The sequence below is a fragment of the Budorcas taxicolor genome, chromosome 15, assembly GCF_023091745.1.
Source record: "Budorcas taxicolor isolate Tak-1 chromosome 15, Takin1.1, whole genome shotgun sequence".
Taxonomy (NCBI): Eukaryota; Metazoa; Chordata; class Mammalia; order Artiodactyla; family Bovidae; genus Budorcas; species Budorcas taxicolor.
In genome coordinates this window covers 75,435,802-75,451,586 of record NC_068924.1, presented here as the reverse complement: position 1 = coordinate 75,451,586, position 15,785 = coordinate 75,435,802, and the positions used below count along the sequence as shown (strand labels likewise).

The window sequence follows — 15,785 nt, the reverse complement described above, 5'->3', positions numbered from 1 at the left end:
GAAGGGAACTTAGTGTTCTAGGAGATTGAGTCCCTTCACTAATGAAACTTGAAAACCCTGTTAAGCATTGGGGAAAAAAAAAAAAAAGCATATGAGAGGTGTTTTTCTAAGTCATCTGTTGGAGTAAGAGGGCGCAGGGCTGTATTCACAGAGCTGCTGGCAGCGCAAATAGCTTTGAATTATCCTTGGTTCTCCATCCTCAGTTGTCAAAGCTCTTTGTTGCCTTTGTGAATAGCAGTCCATTAAGAAGCGGTTCGTCCCTGTGAGAGCAGACTGCTGTCCTGGGACAGGACCAAATGGAAGTGTCTTTGTAGGAAAATGGGTCTTAAAACATGTGTTTTCTTTCTTGTAATTTAGGGATCATAGACGATATTTCTATGTAAACGAACAGTCGGGCGAGTCTCAGTGGGAGTTCCCAGATGGTGAGGAGGAAGAGGAAGAAAGCCAAGCCCAAGAAAGTAGAGACGAGACTCTTCCTAAGCAGAGCTTGAAAGACAAAACTGGCACTGATTCAAATTCTGCAGAATCTTCTGAGAATTCCACAGGTGGGACAATTTACCTGGTATTAATTGGAGAGAGATGATTTTAGAGGGGGGAAAAAAAAGACTTGTATTAACATATAAAAGAAGAAAATATAGTCATGAATTTCTAACTAAAAGAATTAATGCAGGATTTATACTGAGAGAAACTAAAGTTAGTGTTAGTCAGAAATAACCATGTTGTTGATACCAGACTGCTAAAAAATAAAATTATGAGCCAGTGTATTGTGACTTTAAAATTCTGTCCTATAACTATTCTGTCACGCCACAGACGGCTGTGAGTGTCCAATAACAGGAATTCTAATTAATGGTAAGGAATAGGATATTTAAGTTGTCAGTGTTTTAGTCTCCTAGTTACAAACCAAAATAATGTGAATAAACACTGTGAAACTAGGACCATGCTTGTTTCAGAGAAGCAAAATAATCATTGCAAATCATCTATTCTAGTATAAAATAATCAAGATGGCTCAGTCCAGTTAAAGTGCTCCTAAGAAACTTCAGTTTGGCTATATAAATTTTTTTTTTTTTTTTTAAACGAATGGTTATATAAATTTTAAAAAGAAAGGCTTTCGTGGTTTCTCGGTTACTCTGAGAATATGAGGAGCCATCACTTGATTTACACATTATGGGAGAAGACACTTTTTTTTTGTTTCTCTACCTCCATCTTTCTTGGAATGACAAAAATAAGTAGAAAATGAGACATGGTCAAGACTGTGGTGAACAACCAACCTTTTGATCCATATTTGTTTAAATGCTGTCATATTAAGGTAAGAGTGTATGGAATGGTTTCTAAAGTCATAAACTTTAGGGAACTATATTTGATATTTTGTAATAACCTATGATGGAAAAGAATATCAAAAATATGTATGTAACTGAATAAATCTTAAACCTTGAGGATTAAAAATAAATTTCTTGTAAGGTGGGGAGTAAACAGCTATATTTTCATGTCCTCTGCCTATAAAAAATGATGTTTTTATAGTCTGCTGGCTACCCAGTCCCAGTAGAAAAGTTCTGATTGTATGCCAGATGAAACTGGGCATGTACCAGTGGTTTTGTTAAGTTCTTAAATAACCTAAGAATCCTGAGAATCCATAGTCACTCAAAAGACATGTATGACAGCAGTGATAATTTTAAAACATAGGGAAAAAAGTGGTATTCTACTTCATACTTCAGGGGAAAAAACTACCCTGTTACAAGGCATGCCTTTTCAGGAAGAGGTTTCCTTTAGATCGCCTCTTCATTCTTTGGGCAGCAGTGATGGATCCATCTAGTAACTCGATTTGCTTTTTTACTTTTTAGCAGTTAGTGACTGCAGAGGTTGGATGGTGTTTCTGGTCTGGTGATTCTTCTCCTGGCCACTGTCTAATGCCCCTTTGTGTGTCTCCAAAGCTGGGTCTTCTGGACTTGCCGGTGCCTAGTGTCGTGCACCTCAGAGTCAAACCCCGGCTTCTCCCTGCGTTGCTGACACACACAGTTGGCCGCTGTCTGGTCGAGGAAGACGCCACGTGAAACAGCTTGTATTATTCTGTTGAATACACTCTCAAAACCACATGAAAAGCATGATATAAATCAAATCTAAGTCTTGTACTGAGTCTTTGGAATGGGAGAGCAATGACAATCACTATTTTAAGCCAATAAACAAAGTTTATAATGTGTGCTGTCAACCCAACGATGGTTAAAATCATCTTTTAAAGTAGAAAAACTACACTGAGGAGTAAGGAGGTTTCACAGTTCTGCTCATTTTTAATCCTTGTTCATTGTTCCATGTTTGAAGTTAACATTATATCTCTGAGATAAGCCAACTTCAGGGCATCCAGCATATTTGAGTGTTGGGCTTTTGTCAGGTTAAAGCAGGTTTCCGCTGCTTAACCAAAAAGTCTCCATGGACCTATTATTTGTGTAATAGCTCCTTGATTTAAACTGATAAACTGCCCTCCTGCTTCAAAATACTAAGCAATAATACTTTTGAGGGGAATATAGGAAAACAATAAAGGAAGCCTGCGTTTATAAGAAAGAAAGCTTGCTTTCTATTTATATAGAAATGAAGATGCATAGGAAAACATATGTTCTTGGGGAATTAAAAATTCGTATCCCCACAGGATTCTGTCTTTTAGCTTAATACTTTAGAAGTTTAGTGAAGTGAAATGTTAGTTGCTCAGTCTTGTCCTACTCTTTGCGACCCCATGGATTATATCCCGCCAGGCTTCTCTGTCCATGGACTTCTCCAGGCAAGAATACTGGAGTGGGTTGCCATTCCCCTCTCCAGGGTACTTCCTGACCCAGTGATCGGACCTGGGTCTGCTACATTGCAGGCGGATTCGTTACCATCTGAGCCATCAGGGAAGCCTAAAAGCTATGTATATACCATATTAACCTCTCCTCGGACTTCTGTTCTCGTAAATGGCAAAGTACAACAACTGGGTTAAATTTAGAAATGAAGAGAAGCATTCTGTAATATGACATCCATGGATATTCAAACTAGCGTTTCTTGGAAGTTTATATTTAAGCTAAAGGAGATAATTATCAATGTTAAGACACAGTTTTTATGTTTTGAGTAAACTTAGGATTTAAACATTAACTGTAAAAGTGCTACTTGTGTGATCTAAATTTATCGAGTCTAGTGTGTTTCATATTTACGCAGAGTTCAGTTACTGCTGATTAAAACTTTGTTGAAGGTTGCAAACCACGTTGTTAACCTTAAACATACCGTGTTGCCTTGATTTCCTCTGCATAGCACTTTCACCGTCATAAAAGCATCACTGCTGTATTATGCTTCTAGATGAGAAACCTACTAATACATAAATCTGACGCATTTATTTACCTACTACATACTGTGGTTGGTTTAGTAAAAGGAGGCTTAATAAGCTATAATCCCCAGTGTTTATTACCTTAGTTCTTACGGAATCTTGATGTACTCTAATGTAGTAGACTGCTTGCCCATACTCAGACTGTCTTAAGTTAGTGTAAAAATTTGTGTTAGATATGGCACAATGTAAAGGTTAATAAGACATTTGAAGTCTTTTAGCTAGAAAACTGCAGTCTTGTTTTCTGGTGAATTTTTTCAGTTCCCTTTTCCTTGGTAGTAAGCAATTTCTCAGTAATTAGAATAGTCACGTGAATCATGTTCTTAAAGTCTTTTACGTAGTGTATCTGTTCCATAAAAGCTGAAGCTGTTCTCAAAGCCTAGTGGCTCACAGTGCTTTAGTTTTACATTGTTGAGTCCCAGTGTGGTGTATTTTGTGCAAAGTAAGGTGAAAGGCCTTATCTTTGTTCTCGAGTCTTATGATAGAGTCCTTATTTAATCTACTGCTTTGCCTGTGACATTTGACAGGTGGAGGCTTCTGGACCTCTGCTCTGTGAGAGCAGTAGGGGAGTTCCCTGGTGGCCCAGGGTTTAGGGTACTGGGTTCTTAACCGCTGTGGCCTGGGTTCAGTTCCTGGTGGAGAAACTGAGATCCCGCACGTAAGCCATACAGCGTTAGCAAAAAAAAGTAACACTAGACTAGGGGCCAGACATGGCCACAGAGAGATGGATTCTGGGGCAAGTCATTTCCCTCCTGGGTTTCAATACCTTTAAAAAGAGAGGGTTAAACTAGATGGTTTCTCATGTCTCTTCTACTCCTAAATTCTATGATTTTTAGGGAGAAAATCCCCTTCAGCATTCCTGGGATATATATCTAATAGTCCCAAGTAATGTGAAACTTCCCTATTGACGATAAAGAGGGATGGGGAAGGCTACAAGTAAGTATATCTTCCTATTTTCTCTAATCTTTAAAGCTTTTCCCGGCAGAGAAGGGACAGTAATTCCCTGTGATTTGCATCTTCTGAGGAAAGCAAACCTTGCAGCCCCTCAGCTCTGATTTCTTCAGCAGTGATTTCCAAGTCCCCATAGCTGCAGACAACTCTTTCCTGGGCTATAGTCAATATTAATCATCATTTACCCTGAAGACTCATTCTAATCCCCTTAACATCACTAAAATAAAAAATTACCCTCCCGGGTTTATTGCTGTGATTTAGCAAATGAGTAGTTCACACAAAGATGTGAAGGAATGATAGGGTTGACAATATCACCATGCAAATGAATTTTTTTTAACTTAGTAACCCAGATTAATTGAAATGGGTAGAATTTGTGAGTGTTTTGAATGGGTGCTTCTCTAGGTAATCCTAATCACTTACCTAGCTCACTAAAAAATAAAATATGTGGAATTAATATTGCAAATGCACATCATTCACTCACTTTTTCACTTTTGAGATAAAGAAGACCCCAGAATATTGCCTTCTCTAGTTGTATATCTTTGGGGGGAAAAAAAAAAAAACTTCCGGTTCAGATGATTTGAGTTTCTCTTTGAGTTAATGTGATGTGCTTCATTTACCAGCCATAAATCTGGACTCAGAAAACAAGACTAGTATAACACAGCTGGGGCAAGTGCTAACTGTAAATTCTGTGAATTTATCTTTCCTTGGAAGTCATTTTGGAAGTGAGTTTAATATTTCAGTGGCATCAGTATAGAATAGATGTCTTGGGGACATGTGTCAGCAGTCAGTTCATGGGAGTCTTAGTCTTGCTGTTCCCCTGATTGCGGTTTGTTTTCATAGGTTCTCTTTGTAAAGAGCCCTTTTCCGGCCAAGTATCTTCTTCGTCACTCATGCCGCTCACTCCGTTCTGGACTGTCCTTCAGTCAAATGTGCCTGTGCTGCAGCCTCCGCTACCTCTGGAGATGCCGCCCCCTCCGCCTCCACCCCCCGAGTCCCCTCCTCCCCCCCCGCCTCCCCCGCCTCCTCCCGTGGAAGATGGTGAGATCCAGGAGGTGGAGATGGAAGACGAGGGGAGTGAGGAGCCGCCTGCTCCAGGAACGGAGGAGGACACTCCACTGAAACCTGCCGCACAAACCACAGTTGTCACTAGCCAGGTGAGAACCGCCGCTTGGCACAGTTTGGAGCACTGAGGCGTGGTTGGTACGGTTTCTTTTAGAAGAGGATACTTAACCAGGGCCTTCAGCCACTGACTAGAATCTCTTCATTTCAGAGTCCAGCCGATTCTACCATCTCTAGTTCTCCTTCCACTAAAGCGATAAAGAGAAAAGCCACCGAGATGAGCACTGCAGTGGTCCAGCGATCAGCCACCATCGGCAGCTCTCCAGTCCTCTACAGCCAGTCGGCTGCAGCTACAGGTCAGCACTGTGGTCAAAGTGTGTTTCTATCAGTGTGTTTTCTTTGTTTCCAGAACTAGATGTCATAAATTAAAGACTTCTTGTTGCAAAGACTGTTTATATGCTGTTTCTTTCAGTTACCGAAAACCACTATTAACAGTTTGACATACATCCTTCCAGAGTCTTCTGTGCATTGACATAATGGTGATTTTGATGTTAAGTACCTTAATGCAAAAACATTCAGAAATTCATATTTTGCCACCAGAAAATGTGACTGGTTTTTGTTTTGGTTTTTCTAAAGGGGGAAGGTACGTTAGAATCGCTTTGTAGATAATCTCACTCCCACTTTGCTTTTCCTTCTTTTTCTTGTTTTTGGCTTTGTCACAGTGTCCTTTTTATAGTTGTTTCACTTTATATTTTCTGTCTTAGGTCAACAGGCGGCAGGGGCTGGACACCAGACTGCAGGAGTTGGACACCAGGCAATAGCAGCTAGCCATCCAGCAACAGGGATGGGCCATCAGGCCAGAGGAATGAGCCTGCAGCCGAATTACCTCGGCCTGGCGTCGGCTCCTGCGCTCATGGGCTATGCTGAATGTTCTGTGCCGATGGCAGTGACCACTCCCACGCTGCAGCCGATCCAGGCCCGAGCTGCTGTGCCCACCACTGCCGTTATTGAACCTCCTCCTCCTCCTCCTCCCCCTCCTCCTCCTCCACCACCACCAGCTCCCAAAATGCCACCACCTGAGAAGACAAAAAAAGGGAAGAAAGATAAGGTAGAGTACATAGCTCTTCAAATTTGTATTTAGAACTTTTGTTGTGTTGAGGTGATATTTAAAGTTTAAATTCAGTAGCGTTTAGTATATTCACATTGTGCATTTAGTATATTCACATTGTGGCTCAACCACCCGCCCTCGCTGGTTCCATAACATTTTCATTACTCCACAGGAGAGCACCTGTGCCCATCACGCAGCCACACCTCAATACCTCTTCCCCTGGCCTCAAGGGTCCACCAGTGAGCTTTCCAGCTCCACCAGGTTGCCCACTCTGCAGTGGTGGATCTGTGAGCTTCAGCGCCTGGCTTCTTTCACTTAGCACAGTGTTTTCCGGGTTCATCCCTGTTGTAGCTTTCATCAATACTTGGTTCTTTTTGTGGCTGAATAACCTTCTGTTGTGTGTATGCACCACAGTTTGCTTACCATCCGTCCATTGACGGACATTTGAGTGGTTTTATACCTCTTTGCTGTTTTGAGCAGTATCTATATAAATATGTGTATGAGTACATGCATGTTGAGTACTTGTTTCCGTTTCTTTTGGGGGGGTGTGTGTGTGTTTCCGTTTCTTTTGGGGGTGTGTGTGTGTGTGTGTGTGTGTATTTAGTAGAAGTGAAATTGCTAGAGCATATGGTAATTCTGCTGATAACTTTTGGAGGAACCGTTTTCCTGCAGTGAATGAGCCGTTTTCCATTACCACCAGCAGTGTTGAGGGCACTAATACCTCCAGGGGCTCACCAGCACTAGTTACTTGCCATTTTCTGAAAGTTACCATATCAGTCCTGGCAGGTATGAAGTGGTATCTCATTGTGGTTTTGATTTGTTTCTCTGATGAGTAAGTATGTTCAGCATCTTTCATTTGCATCCTTCATCAATACTCCCAGCATGAAGGTACAGGATCTTTTCAGGGCTTTTCTAGGCATATGTGCTCCCTGGACATGGACTTGTATGTGGTTGGTTTGTTTTTTTTCCCCTCCTTTCTTCTTGTATATTAATTTCCCTGAGGATTTCACACTTCCTCTATGAGCTTTTTATGTTCTGTTGTATTCCTCTGCACAGAAGCATTTGCCCCCAACTGTCCAGGTGACTTCTGTCCCCCGGTGGTTTTCACAGGCCGCTTTCATAGCTTCTAACCCAAGATCCAACATATACCACCATTCCTGGCTGACCTTGAACTCAGACAACACTGAACCAGTCCCGAAGGCAACCGCAGTCTGGAACATTTCAGACACCCAACTCATTTCCTTCCATCTGGAGCGAGGGGACTGAGCATTGGGCCATTTTGTTCCAGCCACACTGGGGGGAGTGTGGAACGAGGGCACGCAAACCCGCCACACAATCTCCTGCTGTTCTTGGTGCAGGTTTTTCTTGATTGGCTGTTCTCTTAGTTGCTGCAGATCCTTGACTGGTCTCTAGAGTTCCCGCAAAACCATCTTAGTCTGTTTCTTATTTGTTTATATAATATTTCCATGGGATCAGCAAGAGCTTGGAGCTTCATAGTCTGCCAGCTTTCTGACTTCACCCTGGTGGACCCTTTGAACTCCCTAAATCGCCTGAAGAGACTTGCTCATCGGCTTTTCCCTTCCTCGTGCTACTGCGCCATTGCCTCAGCTGCCATCTTTTGCTCCAGGGGTCAGCGGGGCAAATTGTTTGCTTTACATGGTTCAAAGGACCTTCTTGAAGTTTGAGTTACACAAAAAATAGAGTTTTCTGGATTGACCCACTTGTCCAAGCTGGTACCATGGTTCCAGAAATTATCTGGAAATGAAGTGTTCTGAAAGCTCAGCAGTGACAGGATGGCGTCTTGAATGGATTGCTGTCCCACTCACTGTGCCATGTGCAGCTCTCCCGAGCCAGTGCACTGTCGGCCACCTACACGCCTCGTCTGCGTTTACTGGTCTGGCTACTGTTCATTCTTTATGGAACCAAGGTTAGAATGTTCAGTGCTCAGGAATCATTTCTCTTATGAAGCCTTCCTTGCCGCTCTTCCTTCAGTCTTCCAAGAGAGATAATCATCTCCACCTCCATTCATTTAAGTAATTTTTTTAGATAGTCATACTCTTACGATCATATAAATAATAGTTTATAAAAAAGTATATTTACCTATTTATTTGGCTGCGTTGGGTCTCAGTTGCGGCACATGAGATCTCCATTGTGGCGTGTGAGATCAGTAGTTGGGGCACGCGGGTCCAGTTGCTCCACAGCATGTGGGATCAAATCTGTGTATCCTGCGTTGCACAGCAGATTGCCAGCCACTGGACCGTCAGGGAAGTCCCTGAATAATAGTTCCGAAAATCTAGTATTCTGCGGTAATGTGATTTTTATGGACTTATTTGAAAGCAGTGATTCATCTCTATGGTGTTACAGGCCATTTTTTTAAAATGCAAGATAATGTACTTACTTGAAATCACCTAATTTCAAGAATATCTGAGACCTATATATTTTTTCAGTCTTTTTGCTCAGGTTTTGTATGCAGTTTACTAGAGAAAAAGGAATTCTAGCCATTTAATCTTTTCCTCTGACTGCAAGGTTCCCCTATTTAAAATGTGTTCAAACAGCCAGTGCAACTCTGGATCCATCGTTTTGAACGTGACAAACAATGCCTAACTTACTTACAATGACTAAAACATAACTTACTTTCTCATGACAGATAGGAATCAAATACACTTCGAATTTACAAAATCGTATGGAAGTCAAAATGAAACCACAGAGACTCTACCTAGATTTATGTTGTTTCTAATCATATTTGCAGAAATATGGTGACAGGTTGTACTGCAGTGAGCCCTCTATGCATACTGACCGTTACTACAACAATTCTTACTACTTTTTACTCAGTTGGTTGCATTCTAACCCAGAATAGGTTGTGTTTGGAGCTTACGGGAAGGGTGTGTATGCAGTGGGTCAGATTGAACCACAGGTGAAAGAATGGAATGTGGGAAGGTGTGTGGAGCAGAAGGCTTAATCATTTTACACGGTCATTTCCCCAGAAGGTTAAAAACCTGTTATTGACAGTTAGAATAGGGTATTGAGCCAGGGAGCCAAGTAATTTTAAAAGACTGAAAAGATTAAGCTTGTTTTCTCAACTCTTTTGGGTGGTTAATCACGAAATGTGTTTAATTGCAGGCTTGGAAAACAGTTGGGCCACTATACGCAGACCTCGTAAGAGCACAGCATTCCTTCATACCTGCCACTTGAGGGCCTGCTTGTTACATTTAGAGTGTAATTTGGCCAGGATCTTCCCTGGTGGCCAAGTCTTCAAAAACACAGGGGTGAAAATTACTTTTTGTCAGTGTCTAATATATTTCTCTAAATTCAAAGAACTAATCACAAATATTAGAAGGTTTATTTTGAATACATACTATCTGTCAAGCGTTCTTCATATTCAGTAACTAAAAAAATCTCTGCTTTTGTAGAGCTCTTTTGGTGGGCTTGGAGAGGGTAGGGGGCAATTGGGTTGCAGAAACAGATAAGCAAATACATGTTCAACGTTTAAAAATACAATGAAGAAAAAAGTGTCAGAGGACTGAAAGTGAGTGGGCTTTGGGAGGCAGTACTGTTTCATATAGTGTGGTCAGAGAAGGCATCTTTGCTAGAGTGCCATTGATCAGAACTCCGAAGGTAGTGATAGAGCAAGCCATATTGTATATATAGCAAATATCACAAGGTTTTTTCCTTAACTGTGAGATTCTGTGTTTATTATAGGCAATTTAGAAACTGAAGGTAAGCTAATAGGACAGAATTACATTGTAAGTAGTATCTTCTCTTAGAACTGATCTTATACTTAATGTTTTAATATTCCTCTTTGCTTTTTTTTATATTTAGTAGTCACGTTTGATTCTGTTGTTCTTTCCAGAAAAGCTGATCATTTGTTTTTCAGCACTGTGTTTCACTTGATGCAAACGCTACATCCGTTTAAACTCATAAAAGGGTACATTGTAATTCTGAGGAGATAAGGGCAAGAGTTTTGAATTTCATAGAATAAGGCTAAAGGAAATTTTTCTGACCTGATTTTATAAAATACCCCATTTACAGACGGAGGGGACACATGTAGGCCTGTGGCTGGTTCATGTTGTCATATGGCAGAAACCATCACTATGGTGTAATTAGCCTCCAACTAAAATAGTTTTTTGTTTCTTTTTTAAAAAAGAAAAAATATCCCATTTACAGTTTTTAGGTTTTTAACCAAGCTTGGTAGAAATTTTTGGCAAAAAATTTAGAATGGTGCTTGTGTTCGGTTGATTTTGAAGTTCACTTACTCCTTAGAACTAAGGAAGAGATCTTGATCTCATGTGAAGAACTTGTTCTCTTGTTTTGTTTTATGTATCATATTCCTTCTGACCTTTAACCTTTGTTACAGGGAAAGAAAAGTAAAACCAAAATGCCGTCTCTGGTAAAGAAGTGGCAGAGTATCCAGCGTGAGTTAGATGAAGAGGAAAACTCTAGTTCCAGTGAAGAGGACCGAGAGTCAACCGCACAGAAGCGCATTGAAGAGTGGAAGCAGCAGCAGCTGGTCAGGTAAAGAGGAAGGGTCTCAGACGGGCAGGCTGTGCTGGTTGCAGCTGTGCTTTTAGAACCGTTGTATTCTGGAAGTGTTTGTTTTCATTTTATTTTGTTTCTTTATGGCTGTGCTGGGTCTCGCTGCTGCGTGAGCGTTTCTCTAGTTGCAGAGTGCAGGGGGCTGCCGTCTGGTTGCAGTGTATGGGCAGCTCCTCGTGGTGGCTTCTCTCCTTGCAGAGCACGGGCTACAGCTCCCGGGTTCTAGAGCGCAGCTCAATAGTGCGGTGCACAGGCCTAGTTGCTTTGCAGCATGTGGGATCTTCCCAGATCAGGGATTTGAACGCATATCTTCTGCATTAGCAGGCGGATTCTTTTTCAGTGAGCAACCATGGAAGCCCCTATGTTCTTAAAGTCATAGCCCTGATTTCTTTATAGACTTAACCCAAGCAGCTTTTAATTCATAGAAATGTTTTTTTCCTATAGAAATTACAGTTTAGCTTTTTTGAAAGACATCAGAGTTGTAATACTTCTCACTAATTGTTCATCTTAGGCAAAGAACTGTCTTAACCCTGAACATACAGGGGAAAATAGTCATCCCCATTTACCATGTAGCTCCAAGAGACCAATTTTTAATTTAATAAGATGTACATATACCTAAACTAAGTTTTTATTCTTTATTTTCACGATTTTTGAAGGTACACATACTGAAATGACCAACATTCCTTTAGTGTAACCAGTTGCTCGGTTGTGCATTACCTGGAACATACTGATAGTGACGCCAGATTTCAGGTTCATCTCCAATAGGTTCCAGCGTATCATTTTCTGCTTCTGGCACTTGCAGCATCCATAAATGCAGTACTCACGGAAATGTTTGAAGGAATTCCCTGGCACTCCAGTGGTCAGGCTTTCACTTTCACTGCTGAGGGCCCAAGTTCAGTCCCTGGTCATGGAAAGATCTCGCATGGTGTGGCAGAAAAGAAAAATTGAGAGAGGATAGCCATCTTTGCTTCGTAATTGAAAACATTTTCATTTTTAAATCCATAAACACCAATTGGAATAGTCATTCCCATGAAATCTTTGTTCCTAAAATATGTTTCTCTCTAGCCTCTGCACACCTGTTTTTAGCATTTGTCCCATTTACGAACTTGATCACATAAGTTTTAGCATACAGCAGCATAAAATGGGAAAACATGCAAATACTGTATTTCCTTTTTGATCTATATATTGTTCACTCATTAATCTTGAATTTAAGAAAATGCGTCTAGATTATGGTCTTCTTAACCCTCGTAGCCTGAGAGTTTACTTATCCAGTTTCACCATCACAATTTGAATGTACAGTGCTGCTGTATCTTTGTATTCATCTGAATTATGTAATACTGGGGGCTTTCCAGGAGGAGACTGTGAAGATGTTGTCTCCAGACTTCCCTTCCTTGAAAGGTGATGCATGGAATTTGGGGCAACACAGGAAGGAAACTGCAGGATGGTATTAATGATAATTTCGTTTTACTTGTGTATCATCCTTGTAGCAGAGAAGGCGATGGCACCCCACTCCAGTGCTCTTGCCTGGAAAATCCCATGGACGGAGGAGCCTGGTGGGCTGCAGTCCATGGGGTCGCTAAGAGTCGAGCACGACTGAGCGACTTCACTTTCACTTTTCACTTTCATGCCTTGGAGAAGGAAATGGCAACCCACTCCACTGTTCTTGCCTGGAGAATCCCAGGGATGGGGGAGCCTGGTGGGCTGCCGTCTATGGGGTCGCACAGAGTTGGACACAACTGAAGTGACTTCGCAGCAGCAGCAGCCTTGTAGATGACTCCATTGTTCTCGAGTTTTCTTACTATTTAGTCCTTTTTAGTGTTGCTGGGAATTGATTAATGATTAATTCCTACAGTGATGAAATAGTAAACTCTTTCAAGATGATGGGAAGTCACAAAGATCTTGTAATTTATCTTATTTTAGATTTATAAAAGGGTCTCATGCACTCATTTTGGTTATTGCAAGATAGAATCTGAGTTTTTGTTTTGTCTTTGCTGTGCCACACAGCTGGTGGGCTCTTGGTTCCCTGACCGGGCCCTCCACAGTGAGAGCGCGAGAGTCCTGACTACTGTACAGCCAGGAGATTCCCAAGAATCTTGAGTTTGTTTTCTTGGTGGTGGTTTTTTTAAATCATAGCATACTATATGGTTTACCTATGAACAGATAGCATATTGTTGTTGTTTAATCCCGAAGTTGTTTCTGACTGTTACTACCTCATAGACTGTAGCCCGCCAGGTGAATCTTGAATTTTAATCAGTTTTTTTAAATAACTGAATTTGAATAAGCCGTGAGAGATCCATGCTAGTTAGAATTAATGAAAAGAGAATCTCAGAAACATTAGGTCTGCCCATCCCTGGTGGTATGTTGAGGATTAAATACATCTTCTTAGAGGTTAAGTAAATAAATCTAGGATAAGGACTCCTCTAACTCCTTGGAGCCAAGAAATACTTCTACAGGCATGTGTTATTTTCCTTCAGTGTAGCTTTAATGGTTACTGGGGAGACATAAAAATAAATATGCACTTACATATAAATACAATTGTAGAGCAGAGTATTTTGTATGTGTTTGGTTGACCTATCAATTAAGAAATTTGATGAAAACTGTTCTGGTACTTAGCTGAGAAATTTGAAACTTTGTCATGAAGACAGATGAGGCCGATCATTTTCAGGTTTGGTTAGTTTTTATTTGCTAGGGAGTGAACAGCTCCATTCTCTTTTCTCAGAGAAGTCATCTGTCTGTTGTTTCCACAGTGGCATGGCAGAGAGAAATGCTAATTTTGAAGCCCTTCCTGAAGATTGGCGAGCAAGACTGAAGAGACGAAAAATGGCTCCAAACACATAGTTTTTTACTTTTTTGTTACTGTGTGCTGGATTTTCTTTTTTTATGTTCAGTTCAGAGTCTTAACCAGTTTTACTGTTGCCAATAAACTATAAATGTTATGAGGGAGAGCATATAAATTTGCTGGGCAAGAGCATACAAAATTCCCACATTTGTGAAATGTAGTTTTTTCTGTTTTGCCAAAAGGTGTGAGGCGGCTGAACCATTTGACCTGGCTGCCTTGATTCTCGCACTGGCAAACTCAGCATGTTAGGTACATTATTCTCATCAGTCTGGACGTGTGGCTCATGACACTTCTATAGAGGACTCACCGACGAAAAGGGAAGGATTTTTCTGCTAATAGAGGCTGTTGTAGTTCCTAGTGTGGCGTGCTCGCTCTCGTTAACATCTTCAGAACAAGTGCAATTAAGAAGGCAGCTCTATACTCTACCTTGCTTAACTGGGATTATAGGAATTTCCTTCTGACCTCTTCCTCTTAGTCTGCCACCCCTGAAGTGCTGAGGTATACAAACTCATTCATGTTGAGCTAACAGGTGGCCACACTCTATAAATTTATAGAGTGTTTCTCACAAATTCTAGAACTGATAAAGATAGCTCAGTCATTGCACATACTAGGTGACAGATATAAATTTCAGTGTATGGTGGCAGCAGCAACTGTTCATGTCTCTGAGACCTTCCCCACACGTGGGAGTAAATGTAATGAGCCACTGTATGTATCGCTATGTCTCCATGGTCGTACCTTGGCCCGAAGTTCACCTCCCATTTAGATGTGAATGTATTCTCCATAAAATTCCAGTATTTAAAAAAGCAGTTTACTGTTCTGTACTTTCTATTGTATCACAATCAGGTAAAAGTCACTTTAAACTGAAGAAAAAGCAAATTGTGTTTTAAAGCTGTTTGTATTTCTCCAGTTTCTGACCTTGTAAATTTGTATATATGCACTAATAAAGCCTTTTTTATACTTCTGATTGGTTATCCTTTTGCTCCTGTTTTGCCTGTTGCTCCCTGAAGATGTCACCAAGACTTACTTTAAGTCAGTCGTTTTTTCTAATCAAGTATGGTATAAGGCAAACATTGAAGCTCTCAGAAGAAAGAGGAGTGTCAGGATCTTGAGCCCGTTGCAGGGTGGGAGAATGGGGTTAGAAAAACAGGACTCTGGTACCAGAAAATATGGTGTGACTTAAGTATTGGAGCTTGTGGTCTATAATAATAGCTTGTATTTAGCCTACTTAAATCCTGGAAATGACAAAATGTGGTTAATATTTAGAAAAAAAAGGGGGCTTTATATAGTTACAAGAGTTATATATACTCATAGTCATGTAAAGTTAACCAAAGACAACAGTAGTTAAAATTTTATTCTAGTATATTTATATGCAGCTGTCTAATCAGTGTCATGTATGCTTGTGTGTTGGGTTTTATTTATACAAAAATCGGAGTGACCATTTTGTATATAAATTGTTTTTCTTGTCATTTGCATAGAGCACATTGACATTGAAGCTGCTCAGTCATGTCCGACTCTTTGCGACCCCATGGACTGTAGCCTTCCAGGCTCCTCCGTCCATGGAATTTTCCAGGCAAGAGTACTGGAGTGGGTTGCCATTTCCTTCTCCAGGAGATATTCCCAACCCAGGGATCAAACCCAGGACTCCCGCATTGTAAAAAGGGCTATTGACTAGTCATTAAAGCTTTTGCTTTTAACTGCCTAACAGTTAACCAGATTTCTAGGAATTGTTGACAGGGACTAAGTGACTTTGTCCCTATCCTGCCAGACCAGAAACATTTTTTTGAGTCTGACAGTTTGATAGTCAAAGTGTGGGTTTTACTGTTTCTTGTTTTTTGCAACGCAGAAGGTAATTTTTCAATTCTAGCTATGGGATGGAGGGAACATAAGGTGAAGGAGGAGAAGCAGCTCCCTTTGAGTAATAACCCAATTTTCTTAAAGCTGTTCAGTTCAGT

At 40.8% G+C, this 15,785-nt stretch overlaps 1 protein-coding gene across 2 annotated transcripts in view; it reads left to right on the top strand.

Annotated features, from left to right (window-relative positions):
- The window catches only part of FNBP4 (formin binding protein 4), a 29,316-nt gene extending 14,521 nt beyond the window's left edge, over positions 1 to 14,795 (top strand). Inside the window, exons 12-17 of one of the 2 annotated variants that reach the window (XM_052652340.1) lie at positions 358 to 545; positions 5,135 to 5,448; positions 5,565 to 5,709; positions 6,118 to 6,461; positions 10,816 to 10,973; positions 13,742 to 14,795. In XM_052652340.1, coding sequence (XP_052508300.1) covers positions 358 to 545; positions 5,135 to 5,448; positions 5,565 to 5,709; positions 6,118 to 6,461; positions 10,816 to 10,973; positions 13,742 to 13,832 — 1,240 coding nt within the window. In that variant the 3' untranslated portion in view covers positions 13,833 to 14,795. Of the gene's footprint in view, positions 1 to 357; positions 546 to 5,134; positions 5,449 to 5,564; positions 5,710 to 6,117; positions 6,462 to 9,581; positions 9,720 to 10,815; positions 10,974 to 13,741 lie in introns of those variants that run through there. The other variant, XM_052652341.1, reaches the window with a different exon arrangement.
- Positions 14,796 to 15,785: the final 990 nt, after the last annotated feature.